Source organism: Chiloscyllium punctatum, chromosome 10, assembly GCF_047496795.1.
Source record: "Chiloscyllium punctatum isolate Juve2018m chromosome 10, sChiPun1.3, whole genome shotgun sequence".
Taxonomy (NCBI): Eukaryota; Metazoa; Chordata; class Chondrichthyes; order Orectolobiformes; family Hemiscylliidae; genus Chiloscyllium; species Chiloscyllium punctatum.
In genome coordinates, this window is record NC_092748.1 from 59,712,967 (window position 1) to 59,740,613 (window position 27,647).

Sequence of the window (27,647 nt, forward strand, 5' to 3'; positions counted from 1 at the left end):
TAGATTATGATTAGATTCCCTACAATGCGAAAACAGGCCCTTCGGCCCAACAAGTCCACACCGACCCTCTGAAGAGTAACCCACCCAGACCCATCTCCCTCTGACTAATGCATCTAACACTATGGGCACTTTAGCATGGCCAATCCACCTAACCTTCACATCTTTGGACTGTGGGAGGAAACTGGAGCACCCGGAGAAAACCCACGCAGACACGGGGAGAATGTGTCTGCTTATTTTTACTTACACATATCTGTGCAGATGATTGACCTTTGTAGATTTTAATTTGAATTTTTGATTATTGATGTTAGCAATCATTGTACCAAAGACTACCAAAATAAGCACTACGAATGGAATAGACATCCAGCAATTTTGCTGGTGTAGTTCCAATTTAAAAATTGAAACCCATTATAAGACAGTCATGTTTATTCAAGTTTCATTAGTTACTTTACAAAAGTGTGTATTATAGTTGCCAACTCCCCACCTATTACATTCTTATGGTTAATGAGTTGCTTAAAAGTTAATTCTTCACAAATGCTTTCTTCTAGCTTCAACTCTGCTTAGTATTGGTTCTGAAGAATTTCAGGAAGCACTTACTTCTCACTGTGTTGTGACACGGGGAGAAACTATAATTCGAATGAATACAGTAGATGAAGCTTCTGATGTTCGAGATGCCATGTCAAAGGCTTTGTATGGAAGGCTATTCAGCTGGATTGTAAATCGCATCAATACACTTCTTCAGGCTGATAAAAGTGTATGGTAGGTGAATGAACTATAAAAGTTGTGAAAAACCTAAAGGGCACCACAGAAAAATGTTTCAGGAAAATGTCTCTACTTAAAGATACCCTAGAGGCTATTCGTAACAGTTGTCAGATTTCAAAATCAAGCAACATTAAAAAAATCCTTAAAATTCTGTCATTGCATCTTATGCCTGTCAAGCCTTTTCTCATTTACACATACATTTTTAATCCTAAAAATATATAATATGATATTTATATTGCATAAATTAGTTGCAATCAACATCCATTGATTCTGGTCCATTGACCAGAAATTGAACCGGACTCGCCATATATATATATATATATATATTCCCATCATGTACAAAAATATGTCAGATGCTAGGAATTCTGCACTGAACAGCTGAACTTCTGTCTCCCTAAAAGTCTGCCCACTTTCTGCAGAGCGCAGGGTCAGGACCATGATTGGATACTGTCCATTTATCTGAAAGGGTGCAGCTCCAACAACATTCAAGAGACTTGACACCATCCAGGACAAAGCTGTCTACTTAATTGGCATCCTGTTCACCACTTTCAACATTCACTGTCTTCACCACAAATGCACAATTGCAGCATTATATGCCATCTTCAAGATGCACAGCAGAAATTCACCAACTGTCCTTCAACAGCACCTTCCTAACACCTGCAAGAATAAGGGTAGCACATACATAGGAATGCCACCTGCATATTCCCCTCCAAGGATCCCATAGCATTCTGTTGAAATTATATAATTGTTTCTTCATTGTTGCTGGGTCAAAATCTTGAAACTGTCTTCCTATTAGCGTTGTGTATGTTCCTACACTCCAAGGACTACAGAGTTTCAAGAAGGCAGCTTAACCACTTTGTCCAGGACAGTTGGAGAATAGTGTTATGTACTATCTTAGATAATGCTGGCCACATTCCTTGCATGAATTTTAAAAATCCATTACTGAAGTAAATATTTATTCTTCTGCTTCGACATGTAGAGGTTTAAATAAAGGTAATCTTATACTACTTGCAATAAAAAGACATAGATAAAAAGATCTCAGAAGTAAAATCATGATCAGCATTGGATTTCCTCAAAAATAATGTTGATATAAAATTTGACATCACTCAGTAATTTATATTAAGATTGATCGAGCCACAAGCAATGAAACATCTACATGTTGACTGGTAACAACTTTGCTCCTAGCTTTCTTTTCTCTTTCCACCCAGCATCTTTCCATGGTGATGCAGCTGAGTATGGAAACACAATGGAAAGGAAAATGAAGGTCATGTTTCACCTTACTAGATTCTTCAGAACTGTGTATTGTTGTGCTACCCAGTTGCAATCATCAAAGCAAGAAAAGTTGAATAATTCCAAATGTTCAAAATATTGTGTCTAGCTCACACAATCGCTATTACCCTAAAGTTTATTCACACATTCATGCCTTCATATTCCACCTCAGCTGCATTACTAAAGAAGAAAACTAAGTGGAAACAAATTGCCTTCCTATAAAAAAAAACAAAATTAGCCACAAGGTTGTTACAATTTGACACTTGCAATGTCTCATAAACTCTGGTTGATCAATCTTAGTAAATTATTGAGTGATATCAGATTTTATATCTATGTTATTCTTGAAGAAATCCTACTATGATTTTATTTCCTGAGATCTGAGTTTTTTTATTAAAGACAGACAAATGGTTTGACAAGAATATTACTGAATATCTTGTAGCCTCACACAAAAAAAATCCTATGATACGTGATGGGGGAGCATAACTTCACATAATATTATTCAATGGCCCTTGGTATCCATGATAAGATCTTTATTGGATAATTTTCTTTCAATTTTTGCTTAATATTTTTAATTTAAATTTTCATTAGTGATACTGGAAGTGTAATGAATGTTGGGATTCTGGACATTTTTGGGTTTGAGAACTTCAAGAAGAACTCTTTTGAACAACTCTGTATCAACATTGCCAATGAGCAGATCCAATTTTACTTCAATCAACACATCTTTGCTCTTGAACAGGTAGGTTCAATTAGAAGTTGGTCAAAAGTCTACAAAACGACAGCATTAGATGTTTCTTTTCCTTTTACTTTTGTATGTACCTCTGGATGTTTTATAAAAGGTCCCCACACCTATCCAGCCACCTGAAAATTTGCTTCAACAATATATTTCTTAGCGATCCCTTGGTTCTGATTGTAGCTGAGCAGTTTATGTATGGTCGGCTTGCAGAGGATACCTTGAGCCATGAAAGAGTGCAATGTAGTAGTCTTTGTCCTTAAGCATTCATTACATTACTTCTGTAAGGTATATTCCTGTAAGGTAGGAAATTGGTAGGCAATGAATGTAGTACTCACTGACTACTGAACTGTTACAAAGTTACATAATCCTTTTGTGGCAAAATCTTGGTGGTCAAAGACACCACCTTCTTTCATAGCCTTTCCTTCGTTGTCCACTTTGCTGAATCCCCTTACTTGACTCTACTCTTAACTCTCCAATTGTAGCCAATTGTTCTACTTTGGATATTTTCCCCATTGTTATGATTCCAGACATTTTTGTTTTACAAAAGTAATCCAAAATCCCAGTTCTTTACTGGAGGAATGAAACCATACAATTCGAAAATCAATATATTTTAAAATCAGAAATCACAGCCAAATTGTCATTGACTATAAACTATAAATAATACATTAAATGGCAGATCAACTAAGACAGAGCTTTTGAATTCGCTCAACAGCATAATCAGTATACATGTCATCAATCCCAGTCTTAAAGGGCTTCAAAACTTTGTCTTCCTCACAAGGAATTTCAATGCTTCAACTTCTAGGATTATTCTTGATTCCCAGCTTAAAGCAGCACATAACCCTGAGCTCTACCAGGGTTATGGCTACATGTCACAATTAGGAGAAGTTTCTCAGCTCTGCTCATGATGATCTGGATGGAGTAGATTCAGAAATTTTATCTCTTTGAGTAACAGAACCACCTGCAGCGTCTGGATCTTTACATATTCTCAGCCTTTGGATCTAGTCCCTCTTTGTTTTCTCCAGCCTGCCTGCACTGCACTAGAATTATTATCTTCATCTGAGCTTTGAAAGCTCTTTATCATTTATATGACCTCAAGCAGATTCAAACCACTCCAAGGGTTTTGGATTCTAATCACACTTTTAATATTTATAAATTACACACCAGGTTATATTCAAACAGGTTTATTTGGAAGTGCTAGCTTTCGGAGCACTGCTCCTTCATCGGGTGGAGTAAAAGATTGTAAGACACAGAATTTATAGCACAAGTTTAAATTCAGTGTCTTACAATCTTATACTCCACAACCACCTGATGAAGGAGCAGTACTCCGAAAGCTAGTGCTTCCAAATAAACCTGTTAGACTATAACGTGGTGTTGTGTGATTTTTAACTTTGTACATCCCAGTCCATCTCCAACTCATGATTTTTAACATGAGTTTCCACTTTTAATCGTGATCTGGATCAAAAATTATAATGTTTGAAACCATGGATTCCAACACACCATCCACACCATTATTTCTGGTGGAGTCCCCTAAGGATTTGGCTTTGATTCTTTCTTTGCACTCATGAGCATGCCATCCCAATGTGGCATCAACTGCAGATTCCACATGTACACTGACAACACCTAGTTCCACCTTCACATAATTTCTTTTAATTCTTTTTTGTAATTCACTTGTAGGGTGTGAGTGTCACTGGTTGGCCAGCCAGCATTTATTGCCCATCCTGTTTGCCTTTGAGAAGGTGGTGATGAGCAGATCCTTGTGTGATGTCACTAGACTCACAATGCAGTTCGCGGGAACTTCGGGGTTTTCACGCAATGACACCAAAGGAGTGGTGCTGTGTTCCAAGTCAGAATAGTCAGTGGCTTGGAGATGAACTTACAGGTGGTGGCATTCCCATATATCTGCTGCCCTCATCCTTCTATTAAGTAGTGGTCATGGGTTTGGAAGGTGCTGTGTGAGGATCTCTGGTGAATTTCTGCAATCCATCATTTGGATGGTCCACACTGCTGCTACTAAGAGTTGGTGGTGGAAGAGTTGGATATGGTGCCAATCCAGCAGACTGTTTTGTCCCTCATGGTGTCAAGCTTCTTGAGTATTGTTGAAGCTGCACTCATCCAGGCAAGTGGGGAGTATTCAAACATACTCCTGACTTGTGCCTTGTAGGTGGTGGGCAGGCTTTGGGGAGTCAGGAGGTGAGTTACTCGCTGCAGCATTCCTAGCTTCCAACATGTACTTTGGCCACTGTATTTAGTTGGTGAGCCCAGTTAAGTTTCTGGTCAACAGTAATCTCCAGGATGTTGATAGTAGGGGATTTAATGATGATAGTGACATTGATTGCCATAGTGTGGTTAGATTGTTTCTAATTGGGGAATGGCATGGTATTGATGTCTGGCATTTGTGTGGTGCAAATGTTGCTTGCCACTTTTCAGCCCAAACCTGGACATTGTTTTTCTGCATTTGATCATGAACTGTTTCAGTATCTGAATGTTGCTAAATGTTGTGCAATCATTGGTGAATATTCTGACCTTGTACTTACATTAGCTCTGTGTTTTCAGATAGCTTGTTGATATACAGTCTTGAATGAGATGCAGTTTCCTTCAGTTAATCATTGGGAAGTAATAACACCTTTGGCCCTGCAGTAACCTACATACTCTTGACCCTGACTTCATTCCCTTTTCTGATAAATGTCTCAGGATGAAACACACTCCTTATATTCTTAGCCCATGAGCTAACATTTATATTTCCTATCCTCTCCACAATTTAATTTCATCACCATAAAATTTCTTCCCTCTGCCCCGTCTCAGTGCACCTTATCACTGAAGCTCAGTTATTTAATTGACACCAGCAGTATAAACAATTCTGATTTTCATCTGACTAGATTCTCCCACTCCACCCTCCATAAATTTAAATTTATTCAAATGTCTGCTGTCTTTATCCTATCATGCACCAAATTCTGGTCATCCCATCAGACTTGTACTGTTTCAAAATTAAAACTCTCATTCTCAGGTTAACTTTCCCTCATACTTATTTTTCTATCTCTCCAACAGGCTCCTCCGTGAGAGTGGTCAAGTTGCACTTAAATCTGAGTTTCTGATAACACTTTCAATATGGAGATATCCTTTCAACACTATTTTTAAAAAATCAGAAGTGTGCAAAATAGTCGGACTGCCATGATACGGTGAGGCAGAGAGTGTTGTAGGTAATCCTTCTACAGGATGGTCTATGGCAGCACCCATTGCTTGGCAGGTGTGGAAGACCTCAATATACTCTTGCCTTTTATTTCCAGGCGGTCATATCCGATAACTGGAAAATACCCATCAACCTCCTTTAACTGCATCACCACGGTTCATGTGGGAATGGGTATCCTTGCTAGGCCTCACATTCACCTTCCTAAAAATGGCTGGCACTTGAAAGCTGGCATCCCAATCAGCACCAGTAATTTTCAGCTTTATCTGCCTTTGTTCCTGATCTTGACAAGGCCAGAAATTCTGACCAGAGTTTTGAACCTGTTATGATGAAATATTTGTTTTGGAATGGGCACACCTCTGAAATATTTCCTAATGTATGTTGTGATGAAAAGTGTATAACAGATTTGGATTTGGTGGAGACTTGAACGAAGTGACATGAGTTAAGGTGCCCTTTCTAAGAACTTAGAAATGGCTATGTCATAACTTGTATCCCATAATGTTTGTATTCAGTATTGACAACTACTGAGGCTCGAGCTGGTTGGGTAGGTGTAGTAGGGTGTTAGTCACCATTTTCTTTAATTTTCTTTATGGCTGCAAAAGCCTTCAAGGTCTATGCTTGGCAATGCTTTCTGGAATCAAGAGTCAGTGCTGTGATTGGTGTACCAACAGTGATCATTGTGTATGGAACTATGGAGTGGCTGCAGGTGCATAGCTTAGAGAGAATATTAGTGCAAGTGACATGAAAATTGCCTCAAAAATTTCACGTGTTCTGATGGCTTATTTTTCTACTCCTTTATTTGAAATCCAGGTCTTCAGTATCTTTGATTCATTTAAAAATATCTATTCAGGAATACGTGCACACAATACAATTATTGTACTAGCTTTATAATGCAAAATCAAGTTAGTCTTTACAGAAATATGGCTAAACTGCTCTCTTTTTTTAAAAAAAATCAAGCAGATGATTTTCTTCATTTGTTGATAGGGTGAGAGCATCACTGGCAAGTGCAGAATTCAATGCCCATCCTTAGAGGTCCTTGAGAAAGTAATGATAAGCTGGTTTTTGAGTCCCTTCAGTCATTGTGTATTGACACTATAACAGTGCTAATAGGGGAGGAGTTCCAGGATTTTAACCCAGCAACATGGTCATATCAGTGATAGGTCAGCACTATGTATCTGATCTGGAAGAGAACTTAAAGGTGGAGATGTCCCCATGTGCCTTATTCTTCAAGCTGGCAGAGTTTTTGGGGTTGAATGATATTATTGAAGGTGCCTTGGTAAATTGTTGCAGTGCACCTTTGGATATACATTGATGTCACTGTCTGCTGGTGGTGGGAGGAGTGAACTTTGGAGATGGTTGTTGGGGTGCCATTGTAATGAGTTACTTTGTTCTGGATGGTGCTGAGATTTCTCGTATTACTGAGGTTACCCCCTTCCAGCCAAGCAGGATGTATTCCTTTACATTCCCAAACTTATATCTTGTTGATAGTGGACAAATTTAGGTACTGAGAAGGTGAGTTATTTGTTGTAAAGTTCCCAGTCTCTGGCTTGCTCCTGAATCCATAGCATTTCTCAGATCACTCCAGGTTAATTGGAGAACACTTAAGTTTCTAGTCAAAGGTATCCCCACCATGTTGATGAGTGAATTAGCAATAGCAATCGGTGCTGAGTCCTCTACTTTTTGTCATTTACATAAATGATTTGGATGCGAGCATAAGAGGTACCGTTAGTAAGTTTGCAGATGACACCAAAATTGGAGGTGTAATGAACAACGAAGAGGGTTACCACAGATTACAACACGATCTTGATCTGCTGGGTCAATGGGCTGAGAAGTGGCAGATGGAGTTTAATTCAGATAAATACCAGGTGCTGCATTTTGGGAAAGCAAATCTTAGCAGGACTTATACACTTAATGGTAAGGTCCTAGGGAATGTTGCTGAACAAAGACACCTTGGAGTGCAGGTTCATAGCTCCTTGAAAGTGGAGTCGCAGGTAGATAGGATAATGAAGAAGGCATTTGGTATGCATTCCTTTATTGGTCAGAGTATTGAGTACAGGAGTTGGGAGGTCATGTTGCGGCTGTACAGGACATTGGTTAGGCCAGTGTTGGAGTATTGCATGCAATTCTGGTCTCCTTCCTATCGGAAAGATGTTGTGAAACTTGAAAGAGGTCAGAAAAGATTTGCAAGGATGTTGATAGGGCTGGAGGATTTGAGCTATAGGGAGAGGCTGAACAGGCTGGGGCTGTTTTCCCTGGAGTGTCGAAGGCTGAGGGCTGACCTTATAGAGGTTTACAAAATTATGAGGGGCATGGATAGGGTAAATAGGCAAAGTCTTTTTCCTGGGGTTGGAGAGTCCAGAAATAGAGGGCATAGGTTTGGGGTGAGAGGGGAAAGATATAAAAGAGACCTAAGGGGCAACTTTTTCACGCAGAGGGTGGTACATGTATGGAATGAGCTGCCAGAGGAAGTGGTGGAGGCTGGTACAATTGCAACATTCAAGAGGCATTTGGATAGGTGTATGAATAGGAAGGGTTTGGAGAGATATGGGCCAGGTGCTGGCAGGTGTTGGGTTGGGATATTTGGTCGGCAGGGATGCGTTGGACCAAAGGGCCTGTTTCCATGCTGGACATCTCTATGACTCTATGAATGTCAGTCGTGAGATTTTCTATTTCTGAATATAGTCATGACGTGCCACTAGTCTGACACAAATATTAGGCACACTGACCTCTACACCGCTGATGCCAGGTGCCAACTTGAAGACACCTCCTACCGCCCCCTTGACCATGACCTCACCTCCCATCAGCAAACCATCATTTCCCAAACTATACACAACCTCATCACCTCAGGGGATCTGCCACCCACATCTTCCAACCTCATAGTTCAGGAACCCCGTCCTGCTCGGTTCTACCTCCCACCCAAGATCCACAAGCCTGAGTAACTCGGCCGACCCATCGTCTCAGCCTAATCTTGCCCCACCGAATTCATCTCCACATACCTCGATACTGTCCTATTCTCCTGTTCCAGGAACTCCACACATACATTCAGGACACCACCCACGCTCTCCACATCCTCCAAGATTTTTGTTTCCCTGGCACCCAACGCTTCATCTTCACCATGGACATTCAGCCCCTATACACCTCCATCCACAATGACTAGACCCTCCAAGCCCTCCATTTCTCCCTCTCCCAATGTTCCCACCAGTACCCTTCCACTGACACTCTGATTCGTTTGGCTGAACTGGTCTTCACCCTCAATAATTCCTCCTTTGAATCCTTCCACTTCCTCCAGATGAAAGGGGTAGCCATGGGAAGCCACATGGGCCTCAGCTATGCCTGTCTGTTTGTCGGCTACGTGGAACAGTCTACCTTCTGTAGTTACACCGGCACCACTCCCCACCTTTTCCTCCGCTACATTGATGACTGCATCGGTGCTACCTCATGGTCACATGAGGAGGTTGTACAGTTCATCAACTTCACCAGCAATTTCTACACTGACCTTAAATTCACCCAGACCATCTCAGTGGCTGAACACTTTGATTCCCCCTCCCACTCAGCCAAGGACATGCAGGTCCTGGGCCTCCTCCATTGCCGCTCCCTTATCATCTGACGCCTGGAGGAAGAACGCCTCATCTTCTGCCTCAGGAACCTTTAACGCCATGGCATCGATGTGGATTTCACCAGTTTCCTCATTTCCCCTCCCACCACCTTATCCCAGTTCCAACCTTCCAGCTCAGCACCGCCCTCATGACCTGTCCTACCTGCCCATCTTCCTTCCCACCTATCCACTCCACCCTATCACCATTACCCCCACTTCCATCCACCTATCACACTCTCAGCTACCTTCTCCCTAGCCCCACCCCCTCCTATTTATCTCTCCACCCCTAAGGCTCCTAGCCTCATTCCTGATGAAGGGCTTTTGCCGGAAACATCAATTTTCATGCTCCTCGGATGCTGCCTGACCTGCTGTGCTTTTCCAGCACCACACGCTTGACATAAATATTACTTGACACTTATCAGCACAGACCCCAAAGGTTGTTGAGTATGAGCACGGGCTGCCTCACTATCTGAGGAGTTGAGAATAGTACTAAAGACTCTCAAATCATAAGCAACAATTTCCTCTTCTGTGGAACGTCACTGTTTGTGATGTTTGGACTTGGGACATGACCTGTAGGAAGTCGTGAAGTTATATGGTTGAGATGATTGGCCTCCAGTGACCACATCCCTTTACATTTGTAGTATGTTTGACTCCAAGGAGAGTTTTTCCTTGAATTCCATCAACTTTAATCTTACTAGAGCTTCTTGACATCACACTCAGTTGAATTGCCTTGATGTAAGGGCAGTAAAAATCAGCTTACCTTTCGAATTCAGCTTTTTTTTTCCCAAGTTTAAAGCAAGACTGCAATGAGAGCTTGAACTGCGTTGCTTTGGGAAAATCTTACTGAACATCAGTGAGCAGATAGATGTCACTGTGGTAGCTGTACTAGAAGAACTTGGTTAGTGCCATGGCTAGTTCTGGACCACAAGTTCTTAGTATTTCAGGGGGGATATAGTTGGAGCCCACAGTCTTTGTATCCAGTGAGTTCAGCCTTTCTTAATATCAAGTGAAGTGAATTGAATTGGCTAAGACCTGGGGAAGTTATTTTGAGGACCTTAGGAAGAGGTTGTAATGAATCAGACTCTGGCACTTTTGGCTGAAGGTGATGGCAGATAGACAACCTTGATTTTGCACTGATGGTCTCAGCTCTGCCATTGAGAATGGGGCTTTTTGTGACCCAACTCCTCCCATTACTGGTTTCATTCATGACTTGTTTTGGAATGTTTGCTTAGCTTTGATCTGACTCATTGGTTATGGAATTGCTTCACACTGTCTATAGAATACTGCTTTCATTTTTTAGCGTGCATGCAATTCTTTGCTGTAGTCTCACCAGACATTTTAGATATGTCTGGGGCTTCTTCTCGCATGTTCATTGAACCAAGATTGATCCGCTGATTTGTTATCAACAAAATAGTGAATAATATACTCGTCCATGAGATTACAGATTAAGGTTGAATTCATCACAACTGTTGATGGTCCTCATGGGTGTCCAGTTTTGTACTACAAATGTATTCTGAATCTATCCTGATGAGCACAATCAGGCCATAAACATAATGGAGGGTAGCCTCAATATAAAAGACTGTACAGCAGTCACTCCTGTCAGTATTATCAGAGACAGGTACATCTGTGGAAAGCAGATTGGTGAGGGCAAAATCAAATGGGTTGTTCCATTTTGTTGGTTCTCTCACCACTTACTGCAGATCCAGTCTAGCAGATATGTCCTTCAAGACTCAGCCAACTTAGTCAATACCTGTGCTAGTGAATCCCCCTTGTTTAAGGAATTTTAAGATTGATTACATACTGTGCCCTTGCTGTCCTTGTAGTAGGTCTCCATCCTCATGTTTGACATTAGCCATGAAATATTGCGGACTGGAATGTAAGTTATGGATATTCAGACCACCCCATAAGAGACCATAAGATTAAAGACCAGAATTAGGCCATTTGGCCTATCATTTTTGTTCCACCATTCAATTTTTGTTTCTCAATCTCACTCCCCTGCCTTCTCCCTGTAATCTTTGATCCCTTTACTAATCAAGAACCTATCTATCTCTGTGTTAATTACACGTAATGACCTGGCCTCCGTGGCCTTCTGTGGCAATGAGTTCCATAGATACACCACCCTCTGGCTCGGAAATTCTTCCTCATCCCAGTTTTAAAGGCTTGTCCCTTTAAATTGTATGCCCCAAAGTGACCACCATATTTCTAGTTTATGCTTAAGGTCTGTCCTATCAATTGTACCCAGAGATTACAATGGAATAGTCTGGGACGTTAACGGAAAGATAAAATTCCGTAAGTGTGATAATGTCATGCTATTGTTTTATTAGTCTGTGATACAACTCTCCTAATTATATTCAATAAAGCCATTTGCTAAAGAATAGCACTGGAGACAATCTTTACACGTTCTGGATTAGAGTTGCACCTTAGAAGAAAATGCTGTCTAATGAAATAACCAGAATTTCAGTCTGTGTCTAATTCTCAGTATTTTTATCCATCACCAGTTATTGTCCATCATCTTCATACAATTAAAATGCAATTTATCTACAATTAACAAAAGCAAAATAATGATTATGGCACAATTAAGTGATTGAAATTGAACATACTGTGGTACACAGTAAAATTTGCTGCAATAAAATAATACTTAATCTGATTATCTTTCCCTTTATAGATAATATTCCCTTGCATAATTTAGTAAGGTTTGTGTCAGAGTTGTTAATATCTGGTTTTACAATATTGTCCTGCAACAAAAATAAGAGTGCGTTTAAAGATCATGTACTGTTTCAACTTTGAAAAACACCAATCACGGCTATGTTTGTTTTATGTTTGTAACTCATGAGGTTTTGCTTATGATCACTTGTAGATTGAATACCAAACTGAGGGAATTGATGCCACACTTGTTGAATATCAGGATAATCGGCCAATACTGGATATGTTTCTTCAGAAACCAATGGGCTTATTGTCTCTGCTTGATGAAGAAAGCCGTTTTCCTAAAGCATCTGACCAGACACTTGTCGGTAAGAATAACAATGGAACAACTTATATTTATACATAACCCTCCACACCACAGATGCTCCAATATACATAACAAACCTTATCATTACTAAGGTGGTTGCCACATTGGGAAGGAAAAGATCAAGAGATGAACAAAAAATCCCAAAAGGAATAGTGTTCTATGAGGTTTCTAAAGATTGAAAATATTGTGCATACGCAAAAATATTTAGGGAAGATGGTCAAAAGGATGTAATTTAGAAAGTTGAAGGCTCTCCCTCTGATATTTATGTCTTCATGGTTTACATAGAGTCATAGAGATGTTCATCACAGAAATAGACCCTTCGGTCCAACTCGTCCATGCCGACCAGATATCCTAAATTAATCCAGCCCCATTTGCCAGCTTTTGGCCCATATCCCTCTAATCCTTCCTATTCATAAACCCATCCAGATGCCTTTTAAATGTAGTTGTACCAGCTTCTACCAGCTCATCCCATACACGCACCACCCTTTGCGTGAAAAAGTTGTCTCTTTGGTCCCTTTTAAATTTCTCCCCTCTCACCTTAAACCCATGCCCTCTAGTTTTGGTATCCCCCACCCCAGGGAAAAGACCTTGTCTATTTACCCTGCCCATTCCTCTCATGATTTTATAAACCTCTATAAGGTCACCCCTCAGCTTCCGATGCTCCAGGGAAAACAGCCCCAGCCTATTCAACATCTCCCTATAGCTCAGATTCTTCAACCCTGGTAACATCCTTGTCAGTCTTTTCTGAACACTTTCAAGTTTCACAACATCATTCCTGTTGGACAGAGACCAGAATTGCACGCAGTATTCCAAAAGTGGCCTAACCAATGTCCTGTACAGATGCAACATGACCTCCCAACTCCAATGCTCAATGCTCTGACCAATAAAGGAATGCATACTAAATGCCTTCTTCACTGTCATATCTACCTGTGACTCTACTTTCAAGGAACTATGAACCTGCACTTCAAGGTGTCTTTGTTCAGCAACACTCCCCAGGACCTTACTATTACATGTATAAATCCTGCTCTGATTTTCCTTTTCAAAATGCAGCACATCACATTTATCTAAATTAAACTCCATCTGTCACTCCTCGGCCCATTGGCTCATCTGATCAAGATTCCGTTATACTCTGAGGTTACCTGTCGAATCAGATTTTAATTAGCAGAGGTCTGTGAGAGCAACTCAACACTTAGAGAAAGATTCAAAAACAACTTTGGACTGAAAAATGTTCAGCCTTTATTAAAAGAAATATTACATGTAGAGGGAGAAAGAGAGGGAGAAAACAAAGGATCTCAGCTCTCTCCAAGTGCAAAGAAAAGGGTGACATCATATACTTTAAAATATGATGAGAAATTACAGATTATCATGAAAGGTACATCATCTGTAGCACTGAACCTTTGCCTTATTAGTTTTTCAAAACACTAATCATTTGCGTCATTCCATAACTCTTTTTCTGTTATACAGATATTTTGATTAGGTTAAAATCTGCAGTTCAAAATATACAAGGAGCTGTGAAGAACATTACTGAAGTTTTATCAAGCTTGTAGAACTTGTTTACATTCAGCCTGGTCCTGAAAGCTGTCTTTGACCTTTTGTCACAGTCCTGTTTAAGAGTTGGCCAGCTTTTTCCCTTCATGCAATATTCCCCACAATACTATAACTCTTCTTCACTGTCCACTACACCTCAAATTTAGGTGTGATCTGCAAACTTAACTAACTCTACCTCCTATGTTCACATCCAGATTATTTATATAAATGACAAAAATAACTCTGAAAAGGTGGCATTTAGTGCCTATGTTTAATTGGCTTTAGAATGGGGTGGCTGCCCTCTTCTCTATAGTAGGCCTTATGATGATGATAATGTTTCTTCCATGACAGTCTTAGGTAGGGAATTTTAGGACTTTGACCTGGTGATGGTGAAGCACAGGAGATATGTGTCAAAGTCAGAATCCGAAGATATTGCTGCTGTTGTCTTTGTTGGTAGAGGACTGGAGTAGGTTTGGTGTTTTGCAGCAGGACAACATATTAAGTATATGAGAACCATAGTGCACTGTTGATAAAGGGGTCACATTCTGAGCTCAAGAGCCATACTGTGATCAAGTTGGCTAGTAGTTGAAATAGTCCAGGCCTCATTTTCAAATGAATTTCTAGCTCACAATGCTACTTACCATACAAAGCCTGCCCAAAATTGAAATCAGGGTGTCCATGTGAATCACAAAGGTAAATAATTTTTCTTTTAACCAACAGCGTAGGTAGGACTATGAAAGTGATTATGCTTAGATCGTATGAGAAGCTAGGCATCTAATTGAAGTGCAGATCCTTAAAGATAATAATGTCTGGATCACTAGCTGAGCCACGTCCGTATTGACAAAGGACTAAAGATTAGTGAAATGCATATGTGACACAAGGAATGTTGTGGAGCAGACTGTTTTGGTTTATGGAGCATTGGCATCAATACTAGGACAAATCAGAACTGTGCTGTTGGAACGGCCTGCACTGAACTGTGCTGGGGCCAGTGTTCGACCAATCCCATTAGTAGGGAAGTAGAATGAGTTTTAAACTAAGTATGAGGGTGAGAAATCAAATTTGGGTAGGTGTTGAAAATCATGGAGTAGAATCAAGGCAGGAGAGCACAAAGTCAAGGTCAGAGAAAGGCAGGAAGGAACAGATGGAATATGCCTAAAAAGACATTGACAATCAAAAACAGATATTATAAACTTAAGAAAAGGCTAAAACTAAAAGCTCTGTATATAGCATTCATAACAAAGTAAATAAATTGAAGTAAATAAACACAGTTTGATAGCTTTTATATACACGTGGTTGCATGATGCCAAAGATTGGAACCTGAACATTGAGGAATGTGTGACGTTCAAGAAGAACAGGAATCTAGGTAACGGTGGAGGGTTAGCCCTGTTAATCAAGGATGGTATTGGTGCAGTAATTAAAGATAATGCTGGTTTAGGAGATCACAACGTAGGATTGGTTTGGGTGCAGATGAGAAATAGTAGGAGACATAAGTCACTAATGGGAGTGAAATGTAAGAAGAAATACTCAAACTAAAATATTGAGTACTTGTGATTAAAGACTGCTGCCTCACAGCACCAGGGTCCCAGGTTCGATTCCAGCCACGGGCAACTGTCTGTGTGGAGTTTGCACATTCTCTCTGTGTCTGCGTAAATTTCTTTTGGGTGCTCCAGTTTTCTCCCACAATCCAAAGATGTGCAGGTCAGGTGAAGTGGCCACGCTAAATTGCCCATAGTGTTAGGTGCAATAGTCAGAGGGAAATGGGATTGGATGGGTTACTCTTCGGAGGGTCGGTGTGGACTTGTTGGGCCGAAGGGCCTGTTTTTGGATTGTAGGGAATCTAATCTAATCTAATCTAAAATAAAGACAGCAATAAATAACCATGGGTGATATTAATCTACATATAAATTGGAAAAAGTGACAATGATTAAGCAAGTAAGCAATGGTAACCTGGATGTGGCACCCAGAATGCTATTGAGGTGGTTTCTTAGGGTAGCACATCCAAAACCAACCAGAGAGCAGGTTCTACTTGACTTGTATTCTGTAATGTGACAGGATGAACGAACGACCTCAGAGTAATGGCACCCCCAGATAGCAGCAACCATAGTATGATTGAATCTTATGTCCAATTTTAAAAGGAAAAGAATGATGTAAGACTAGTATATTGAACTTGAAGAAGGGTGACTATGGGGCCATGAAAGCTGAGCTATAACTGAAGTAACCTAAGATACTAAGCTAAGGGATTGATTAATAGAGAAGCAATGGCAGACATTTAAGGGGATTGTGCAGAATACTCAGAATAAGTATATTCCTAATAAAACAAATTCCAAGGAGAGGGGCCGCCATTTGAGGTTAAGGAAAGCATCAATATAAAGATAAAAGCATATGACATTGCACAGGTGAGTTGTGGATCAGGCAATTAGACAGATTATAAGAAACAGCAGAGAATGACTAAAAGGTTACCAGGAGTAAAAAAAACTGACAGTATTACAGGAAGTAAGCTAGGAATTTAAAATATTTTCTACAGATATTTAGAAAGGGAAAAATTGAGTAAAGTAAACATTGGTCCTCTCAAGAGTGGGATTGGGGATTTAATAACAGATGGGAAATGAATAAATGTTTTGTTTCTTCCTTCATTATTGAGCATACAAAAGACTTTTCAGTAATAGGTGTAATTCAGGAATTGGAAAGGAGAGAGGAATTTAGTAAAATTGCAACCGTGAGAGAAGTAATAATGAGCAAACTGATAGAGATGTGGGCTGACAACTGCTTGGATCCTGATGGAATTCACCCTAGGATCTTAAATGAGATGGCAAATGAGGTAGTGAACACATCGATGTTAATTTTCCAAAATCTTTTAGATTCTGGAAGGATTCCATCAGACAAGTTATATGGGTTACTCTTCGGAGGGTCGGTGTGGACCTGTTGGGCCGAAGGGCCTGTTTTTGCATTGTAGGGAATCTAATCTAATCTAATCTAAAATAAAGACAGCAATAAATAATCATGGGTGATATTAATCTACACAAATTGGAAAAAGTGACAATGATTAAGCAAGTAAGCAATGGGTAACCTGGATGTGGCACCCAGAATGCTATTGAGGTGGTTTCTTAGGTTTCTTATATGACTTATATAACTTGTCAATTCAAGAAAGGAAGGAGGCAGAAAACAGGAAGCTGTATGCCCGGTAGCTTAACATCTGTTGTCGGGAAGGTGTTCGAAGCAATTATTAAGGAGGTTATTGTTGAGCACTTAGAAAACCTCAAGGAGGAAGAGTCAACAAAAGAAGTAACATGCACTGTGGGTAAAGAGAAGTCTGTGGATGTACTGTAGTTAGATTTTGAGAAGGCACAATGTGCCATATAAAATGTATTGTCAAAGTAGTAGCTCCTGAGATAGGAGGTAACATATGGGGTGGACTGAAACCTGACTGACTGATAGAAAACAGTGAGTATACTTAACTGTGTCTTTTTCTGATCGGCAGGATGTGAAGAGTGGAATCCACAGGGATCTGTATTGGAGCTCCCTGTTATAATTACTTGGATGAGGAAAATAAGGCATGGTAGCTAAATTTACAGATTGTAGAATGATAGTTAGGGAAGTATGTTATGAAGAGGACGTATGGAGGTTACAGATGGATATAAATAGGTTGAGAAAGGGAACAACATCCGGCAGATGAATACAATGTGGGAAAATGAAAAGTTGTTCACTTTGGCAGGAAGAATAAAAAACAGTATTATATAAATGAAGCATGACTGCAGAATTCTGAAGTATAGAAGGATTTAGGTATTCAGAGTCACAAAGTGTTAGAATGCGGGTGCAGCAAATGATTAAGAAGTCTGATGGAATGCTCGTCTTTTATTTGGGAGGAATTAAACATAAAAGTAAGGATATTATGCTTCAGTTATACAGGGCAATGATGAGACCACATCTCAAATACTGTGTGCAGTTTTGGTCTCCTTATTTATGGAAAGAAATATAATTGATAGAGGTGGCTCAGAAGAGGTTTATTTGAACCTTGAATGAGCAAGTTGTCTTAACCAGAAAGGTTGGACACACTGAGCTTGTTTCCATTAGAATTCAGAAGAGTGAAAGGTGGCTTATTTGAAGTTTATAAGATCCTGAATGGTTTTGACAAAGTGGACATGGAAATGGTGTTTTCTCTTGTGGGTGAGTCCAGAACAAGGAGGTACTGTTTTTAAAATTGGGGGTCTCCCTTTGTGGTCAGAGATGTGAAGAACTTCTTTCTTGGAGAGTGTTTGATTTGGAAACTCTTTGCCTTGGAAGATGGAATCACTGAATATTTTTAAGACAAAGGTAAATAGATTTGTATTAAACAAGGGAATCAAAGGTTAATGGTGGTATTGAGAATGAAATAACTACAGAGGCTGGTATCCCATCACCAAGTCACCCTTTATTTCTTGTGCACAGTACACTGTCTGTGGCCAGCCAGTTCGGAGTCAGTTCCCTGAGCTAAGGAGACTCTCCATTGCCTGTTATATTGATCAGCCAGGGCTTTATGACCGGCCCATGTTAAGAACCCCAATCAAGGATCTCATAGCCAACAAAATCCAGCTGGTTGCAGTCACTACAGGGAATGTAGAACTTGAAACACAAAATGATCAACCATGATGTTATTGAAGGGCAGAACAGATTCAAGGATTTAATGACCTATTTATGCTCCTAATTCATATTTTCATTTGTTTGTTTATTATTTATGAATTTGGTACACATCAAAGTTTACTAAGTCAATACTAGACAGGTGGAACACTTTCCTCCTTTGTCATCTTTGCCCAGCCCTGGGTCAGGTATAATCCGAGGATTGTTAGGCCATGAAGTTACCATCTCGTAATGAGTACAAGTAGTTCAACCAACGAATATTCATGAAATAATAATCACAATTCATACTGTGAACAGAAAAGATGTTCAGTATAAATGTGTTCAAAATGATTTCCTTCAAGTAGTGAGCTGCCTTGTGGCACAATTAGACATATTTCTGTTCATGTTTTATGTTAAAGATTCAGTGATGATCTTCATTTCCATTTCATGGATTGCAATGGATGCTGGTAATTGGGTGATTTAAAAAATGAAGGAATACAGACTGGAAGAAATCTCAGATTGCATATCAATCAGTAATTTGTAATAAACTATATGTGCAACTTTGGTAAAGCAGTTCAAGGGAAGCCTTGGTCACCCATGAACGCTCATTATAAATGTGACTCAATTTTAATTGAAAGAACAAACCATAACAAGTCACCTTCAAGTCTGAGATCATTGCTTGGAAATTATTCACAAATGCTTGACTCATTTGTTCTGTGTTTCATCTTTCATGTTTTAATGTGGTTTGGGGTGGTTTTACCTGGCTATAAAGTTGATAATTCTTACTTTCAAAAAAAACAGATTGGATATGCTGGGCATTTGTACATTAACAAGACTTAAATCCGACATTACTCAGGTAGAAATGATTAGTTAAAAATACTAGGAAGAAAGCATGCTTTTTATCTTTGCGAAAGAAAATTTAAGATAAGGAAGTCCATTATGCTCCTGCATGATGGTCTTCAGTCCCATTTCTGTGTTAGTTTACATAATTGATTAAATATTTGTTGTTATTATCTTTCCTTTTCTCCATTAAGCAAGTCATAGGTTTCAAGTACTGCAGTTTTAATTTCATAGTAACATAGAAAATAGGGGCAGTAAGAGTTTATTTGGCCCTTTGAATCTAATCCACCATTCATTATGATCATCACTGATCGTCCAAATCAATAGCTTATATCCACTTTTCCCTCATATTCTTTGATCATCCAGTTAGCCCCAAGTGCTGTTTTCAACTCCTTCTTGAAATCGTACAGTGTTTTGGCCTTGTCAGCTTTCTGTAATGGGAAATTCTACACTCTCTGGGTGAAGAAATTTCTTTTCATATCAGCCCTAAATGGACTTCACTGTATTGTTAGACTTTGACCCCTGGTCTGGACTCCCTTATCATCAGGAACATGCATCCTGCATCTATTCTGTCCATTAATGTTAAAATTTTATGGATCTGTATGAGAACTCCGCTCATTCTCCTGAACTCCAGTGAATATAAACCTGACTGATTCAACCTCTCCTGCCAGCATCCATCCTGCCATCTGAGGCATCCGTCTGCTAAACCTTCACTGCACTCCCTCTGTAGCAAGAGCGTCCTTACTCGGATAACGATCAGTTTTGCTCTGCCTATAATATTCCAGCTGCGATATTACCAAAGCCCTGTATAATTGCAGCAAGGCATCCCTGCTTGTACAGGTCGTTCTGCTGCAGCTTTTCATTAATACAAATTTGTTGTAATGCGATTGACGAATTGGGGACACTGCGTCTAAAGTATGAACTTTTAAAATAGTGTTGGTTGTAATGCGATTACGTCGCTAACACTTTAAGCACTGTTTCTAAAGCATGATCTTTTGATAATGTGGCATTGAACAAGAACGTAACCATCACGTTAAGGAAGAACTACCTGTACTTGAATTCTCTCACTGTTTTCTTTATTGCCTGCTGCACCTGCATGCTTGTCTTCAGTGACTGGTGTATGATGATACCCAGATCTCATTGCCCATTCCCATCTCTTAATTTATAGTCATTCAAATAATAATCTCCTTTTCAGGTTTTGTTCCCAAAGTAGATAACCACACATTATACTGCATCTGCCGTGCATTAGCCCAGTCACTCAGACTGATGGAATCACATTGCAACATCTCTGCATTCTGCTGACAGCTCACCCTTCCACCCAGCTTTGTGTCATCTGCAAATTTGGAGATATTGCATTTAATTCCCTCATCTAAATCATTACTATATCTGAATAACTGGACTTCAGGCACTGATCCTTGTGGTACTCCACTAGTCACTGTCAACTTGTTGGAAAAAGATCCGTTTATTCCTGCTTTTTATTTCCTGTCTGCCAACCAGTTCTCTATCAGTAAATAATGGTAAGATAAGGATTGAGATTAGATTTCTCTGTAAAACACCATTATGATGTTCATGGTTGAACTGAATGACTGAATAATATGTGTTAGACATTTGAAATATACAGTAGTCTGAACTATTGAATTAGGAGAAAGTGAGGACTTCAGATGCTGGAGATCAGAGCTGAAAATGTGTTGCTGGAAAAGCGCAGCAGGTCAGGCAGCATCCAAGGAACAGGAGAATCAACGTTTCGGGCATGAGCCCTTCTTCAGGAATGAGGAAAGTATGCCAAGCAAGCTAAGATAAAAGATGAGGGACTTGGGGGAGGGGCGTTGGAAGTGCGATAGGTAGAAGGAGGTTAAGGTGAGGATGATAAGGTGAGGGTGATAGGCTGGAGTGGGGGTGGGGGCAGAGAGGTCAGGAAGAAGATTGCATGTTAGGAAGGTGGTGCTGAGTTCGAGGGTTGGGACTGAGACAAGGTGGGAGGAGGGGAAATGAGGAAACTGGAGAAACCTGAGTTCATCCCTAGTGGTTGGAGGGTTTCTCGGCGGAAGATGAGGCGCTCTTCCTCCAACTGTCGTGTTGCTATGGTCTGGCGATGGAGGAGTCTAAGGACCTGCATGTCCTTGGTGGAGTGGGAGGGGGAGTTGAAGTGTTGAGCCATGGGGTGGTTGAGTTGGTTAGTCCAGGTGTCCCAGACGTGTTCTCTGAAATGTTCCGCAAGTAGGCTGCCTGTCTTCCCAATATAGAGGAGGCCACATCGGGTGCAGCGGATGCAGTAAATGATGTGTGTGGAGGTGCAGGTGAATTTGTGGTGGATATGGAAGGATCCCTTGGGGCCTTGGAGGGAAGTAAGGGGGGAGGTGTGGCCGCATTTCTTGCAGTGGAAGGGGAAGGTGCCGGGAGTGGAGGTTGGGTTAGTGGGGGGTGTAGACCTGACAAGGGAGTCACGGAGGGAGTGGTCTTTTCGGAACGCTGATAGGGGAGGGGAGGGAAATATATCCCTGGTGGTGGGGTCCGTTTGGAGGTGGCGAAATGATGATGCATGATACGATATATATGGAGGTCGGTGGGGTGGTAGGTGAGGACCAATGGGGTTCTGTCCTGGTGGTGATTGGAGGGGCGGGGCTCAAGGGCGGAGGAGCGGGAAGTAGAGGAGATGCGGTGGAGAGCATCATTGATCACGTCTGGGGGGAAATTGCGGTCTTTGAAGAAGGAGGCCATCTGGGTTGTTCGGTATTGGAATTAGTCCTCCTGGGACCAGATGCGGCGGAGACGAAGGAATTGGGAATATAGGATGGTGTTTTTACAGGGGGCAGGGTAGGAGGAGGTGTAGTCTAGGTAGTATTGAATTGTTGAGTTGTGTGCAATCGAGAAATCAAAAACATAGCAGGAAGAAAAATTTTGTGTCAAACACATATATACCAGAAGTGGTCATAGGTTGGGCAAGAACTATAAAATGGATCATGCTGGTTAATAGATTTGTAGGGGAGAGCTTAACCTTCAGTGATTTGGCCTCATGCCCAGGGCTTTATTCTCAAACCTGCTCAATTTTGAACTGTGTTTATGCAGAGATTATTTCAGTAATAAGTAACTACACCATGGAAGCTATTATTTGTGCTTTAATTTTGATAAACTTGTGTATTTACATATTTGGCCTGGTCGGAATTGTTAGGATTCATCTTGGTCATTTGAAATTGGAGTGCAAATGTGTTTCGTTGCTCTGATGCTTTGCTTTCCAAGATATAAATAATTTACTGCATTTGTGTTACCATGGATAGCAGTGACTTATAGTGTCAGGCTAATGTACCCAAGACATCACTACACTTCACAGGCACAGCCATTTCAGAGGTAGAGTAAGAAAGGTAGAGGCATCCAATCTTGCACCTGAAGCAGAGTCAATTCTAGCTCTGTTGTTCACCATGTAGAATGTAAGTGGACCTCATACTCAGTTTGAAGAAGGCAGCTTTATGATAATTTAAAGGTGGCTGGAAGATTCACCTAGCTTGGGCTAGAGGGAAGAGATGTCTAATGTAACCTTCATGGTGAAAGTTGGTTCTGAGTTTAGAAATTCCCTGGTTAGGAAAATAACAGCATGGATGCCATTGGGAACAGAGAATAAATTTGGACTGTCTGCAAAGTATCCATTTAAGGGGCAACACAACACCCAGTCATAGCAGGAGATATTCAGTGTTCTAACCTAAACAGGATAATTTGTTTTGTGGTTTGAAGTACACATTGCCTACTCAACAGTGTTTATTAAATGGTGCTTTTGATTTGTTTATTACAGTGAAAAAGCCTTCAAACAATAAATCTTCTTGTGTGATCCTTTCAGTCAGTTGCTAATAATTCAAATCTTTCTTGTTTTAAAGTTATTGGCCTCCATGGAAATCAAAAAAAGTAAACTAAAGTAAAAAGTAGATTACTGTAGTCCTACCAGACTATAAGGCTGCTCTCTCATTAGAGAGAGACAATGGTGGTGGTTTAACCGGAAGATCACCATGTCTCAGATGAGGGAAGAGGTCTCAGATGAGGGAGACTCGTTCTTGGCAAACTCATCAATTGCAGGAAGTGAACCCAGGCTGTTGGCATTATCTATGTATTGCAAACCAACTATCCAGCTAACTGAGTTAACTGACCTGGATGACTACCGTGACACCATTGGCAGAGAATTATATTCATCTTCTATACAGCATGGCTGTGTATTCTTTCTTATGCATCTACATTTACTTGAGCAAGATGCTTTTGTGTTATGAATGTGACCGTTCCAACTGCTATCAATTCCCAATGCTGGAACCTATGGACATGGGCAGGTATCTGTGTAGGGGCAGTCATGTGAGCAGCAATGAGACAGTTAATGTCTGCATGATCGATGATCACTGTAGTTAATGTGGCCAAAACAGAAATTATAGGTTGAATTCAAAATCTCTGGAGCCCAGTGACATTACCAGTGATGAAAGGTATCCCTTCATTTCAGATCTCTATCTGTGAGCAAGAAAATGGCTCTAGTGTGAAATGTGAAAGTCATCTAGAGAGGAGTACATTGCATTGTAGTCAAAAGGCAAATGTTGTTTGTACCTTTTATTATTCGTTCATGTAATGAGGACATCGCTAGCTCAGCCAGAGTATGTTGCCCATCCCTATTGCTGTTGGTCTGGAGTCACACGTAGGTCAGAACAGATAAGGAAAGTAGTTTCCTTCCCTAAAGGAGAGGGAAACTGAAGGACATTTAGTGATCCAAATGTTTTTTCTTCCTGTGCATTAACAATGGTCATCATTAGATTCCAAATTCCAGACTGTTATCAAATTCAATTTCCACCATCTGCCATAGCTGAATTCAAGCCCAGGTCCCCAGAATATTTCTTGAGCCTCTGGACTAATAGTCCAGGGGTAATACCACTAGGCCATTGCCTCCCCTGTGTGTTGAGGGGAGCTGTTGATGAGTATGCTATATAAAAAGGAGACTTGGTGCAGTGTACTGTTGTTATTAGAAAAGATTCAATTGCAATAGAGGAAGGAAGATTTATTGTACTGGAGAAGTATGTATTGTGTAGACTGATGTTGTGTGCTTTGAGAAAGCATCTTCCTAAGAACATGAAATGGAAAGGCCTAATTCTGTCCTTTCTCACCTCAGTAAAGTTATTGAACGGTTTTTTCACTTGATGCATGTGCATTATGTTCTGACATTTACGTTCTCAGCTATTTCTTACCAAGCCTACCTTGGCATTTGTCTGCTCAATTAAAACTTAGGACAGTATGCCAAAAAATGTGCCATCTCAACAGATTGCTCTTACCAAATTATCCACATGTACGCCAATAATAAGTAAGAAATGAAGGGATGTGTTTGCTTTAAGAGAGATTTTAATTTGAACTCAGACCTGTGGAATTCTCCTCCCTCTAACACCAGAAAAGCATAGGCACCTTGATAGCACAATTTAAATGAGGCCGGGCCATCAAAATATTCTGGATCTCCTGCTGGTGCCATCAGTGTATCGAGTTTTGGGGATGGAGTAGGGGGCTGTATGATGGCAGGTACCACCAGCTTGATGCACTCTAAGTAATAATCTATCCAACTCAGATGATACACACCATCTTGCATTAGTGTTAGGCCACTTCAAAGTAACCAAAAACTAGTAATTTTTCTTAACCTCCAAAACTTAATCCTGAAAATTGAGTATAGCACCAAATATAGTACAGAAATTTCACAGGAACTGTTGGTATTTAATTGCCTTCAGCTACTTCATTTACTTCGATGGGAGGAAATCATGTTTTTGAGAGTTGGTGGCCACCTATTTGCTGTGCAACAATCTTTATCTCAGCAGTGTCAAGGTGAGTGAGTCCATTGCAGATGGGACACCTTAATCAGGGACAAGGTGAGACCAAGACCTTGCCTGAGTCATACTGACTGAATCGAGAAGGAGGGATGCAACTGAAAATGACTGGGTGGGGTAAAGGAAAATATGGGCTTGGGTAAAACTCCAGGGGAAGAAATGGCATCTCTGATGGGAACAGGGTGACCAAACATGAGGTATCCTACCCCTGACCTTACAGTATGCACCAGCCCTTACTAAGCAATGTATGCACTTGGTTTGTACTCCTCTTCATTGTCTTGTGTGGTTGTAAAACTGAGACCGTCATTATTGTCATGCCTGATACGTTTGGACAAAGTAACTACTGAAGCTTATAGTTAACTATTTTGCTCTTTCTTGTGAGCATTGGGCTAGTTAAAATTCTCTTGAAAATTCCAGATTCATGAATTAAGGTTAAGGCTCAATAAGTACATTGTTTCTATTTTAATCTCATAACTAGAAATCTTTATTCAAGATTATTTGTGAAGTTTAACATGGAGAACTGCATGCAGTATTTCTTTTTCTCTATTTATGAATGTACTCATCTTAATCCTCAAATGGACACACAAAATGAAGTGAGCATTATATTAAAACATGCTGTCTACTTCATCTCATATTACAGATAAATTTGAGGACAACCTACGATCAAGTTACTTTTGGAGACCAAAAGGTGTGGAGCTGTGTTTTGGAATCAAACACTATGCTGGCAAGGTATAAATAATTTTTAAGAGAAAAAGAAGATTGATATTTAAAATGCAATTCTTTCATATTAGCTTTATTAAAATGTGTAATAGAATTTTAGAGTCATACCACACAGAAACAGAGCCTTCGGTCCAACCTATGCATTCCGATCAGTAGCCCCATCTGTCTGCAGTATGCCCTATCCCTCCAAAGCTTTCCTATTCATGTACCTGTCCAAATGTCTTCTAAATGTTGTAGTTGTGTCTGCCTCTAAGACTTGCTCTGGCAGCTTATTTGATATTTGCACTACCATCTATGTAAAAAAGTTGCCCCTTAGGTCCCTTTTAAATCTTTTCCCTCTCACCTTAAACCTATGTCATTTAGTTTTTCTAACCTTGGCTATTGACCTTAGCCATGCCCTTCAGCCTTTGGCGCTCCAGCTAAAAACGTCCCAATCTATCCAGTGGACAGGGTTGTTAAGAAAGCATATGGTGTTTTGGCTTTCATTAACTGGGGGATTGAGTTTAAGAGCTGGGAGATCTTGTTGCAGCTCTATAAAACTTTGGTTAGACCGAACTTGGAATACTATGTCCAGTTCTGGTCACCCTATTATAGGAAAGATATGGAGAGGGTTCAGAGGAGATTTACCAGGATGCTGCCTGGAATGGAGGGCTTATCTTATGAAGAAAGGTTGACTGAGCTTGAACTTTTGTCATTGGAAAAAAGAAGGAAGAGAGGGGACCTAACTAAGGTGTACAGGATAATGAGAGGCATAGATCGAGATGATAGCCAGAGACTTTTTCCCAGGGCAGAAATTGTTAACACGAGGGGTCATAGTTTTAAGCTGTTTGGCGGAAAGTATAGAGGGGATGTCAGAGGCGAGTTCTTTACGCAGTGAGTTATGAGAGCATGGAATGCGTTGCCAGCAGCAGTTGTGGAAGCGAGGTCATTGGGGATATTTAAGAGACTGCTGGACATGCATATGGTCACAGAAATTTGTGGGTTCGTACATTAAGTTTACCTTATTTGAGGATCAATGGTCGGCACAACATCGTGGGCTGAAGGGCCTGTTCTGTGCTGTACTGTTCTATGTTCTATGTTCTCCATATGATTCAAACCCTCCGAGCAAGGCAAAATCCTTGTAAATTTTTTTCTGTACACTTTCTAGCATAACAACAACTTTTCTATAGCAGGGTGACCAGAATTTTACACAGTATTCTAAAAGAGGCCTCAACAATGTCTTGTACAGCCTCAACATGACATCCCAACTCCTATATTCAATGCTCTGATAATGAAAGCGAACATGCCAAACATTTTCTTCACCTGCGATGTCACTTTCAAAGAAATATGAACCTGCACCCCGAGGTCCCTCTGTTCAACAATGTTCCTCAGGGCCCTACCATCAACTGTGTAAGCCCTGCCATGGTTTGCCTTACCAAAATGCAACACCTCACATTTGTCTAAATTCTTGGTGCTTATCGGCCCATTGGCTCACCTGATTCAGAACTCATTTTGCTATTAGATAACCTTCTTTACAGTCCACTGTGCCAAGAATTTTAATGTCATCTGCAAACTTACTAACCATTCCTTCTATATTCTCATCCAAATCATTG

General features: G+C 40.4%; 1 protein-coding gene across 7 annotated transcripts in view; it reads left to right on the plus strand.

Moving 5' to 3' along the window:
* myo3b (myosin IIIB) overlaps positions 1-27,647 on the plus strand; it is a 586,128-nt gene that overhangs the window by 238,267 nt on the left and 320,214 nt on the right. For all 7 annotated transcript variants that reach the window (XM_072579295.1, XM_072579293.1, XM_072579296.1 and 4 more), the window contains 4 exons: positions 546-756; positions 2,617-2,764; positions 12,398-12,551; positions 25,976-26,064. In XM_072579295.1, coding sequence (XP_072435396.1) covers positions 546-756; positions 2,617-2,764; positions 12,398-12,551; positions 25,976-26,064 — 602 coding nt within the window. The remainder of the gene's footprint in view (positions 1-545; positions 757-2,616; positions 2,765-12,397; positions 12,552-25,975; positions 26,065-27,647) is intronic.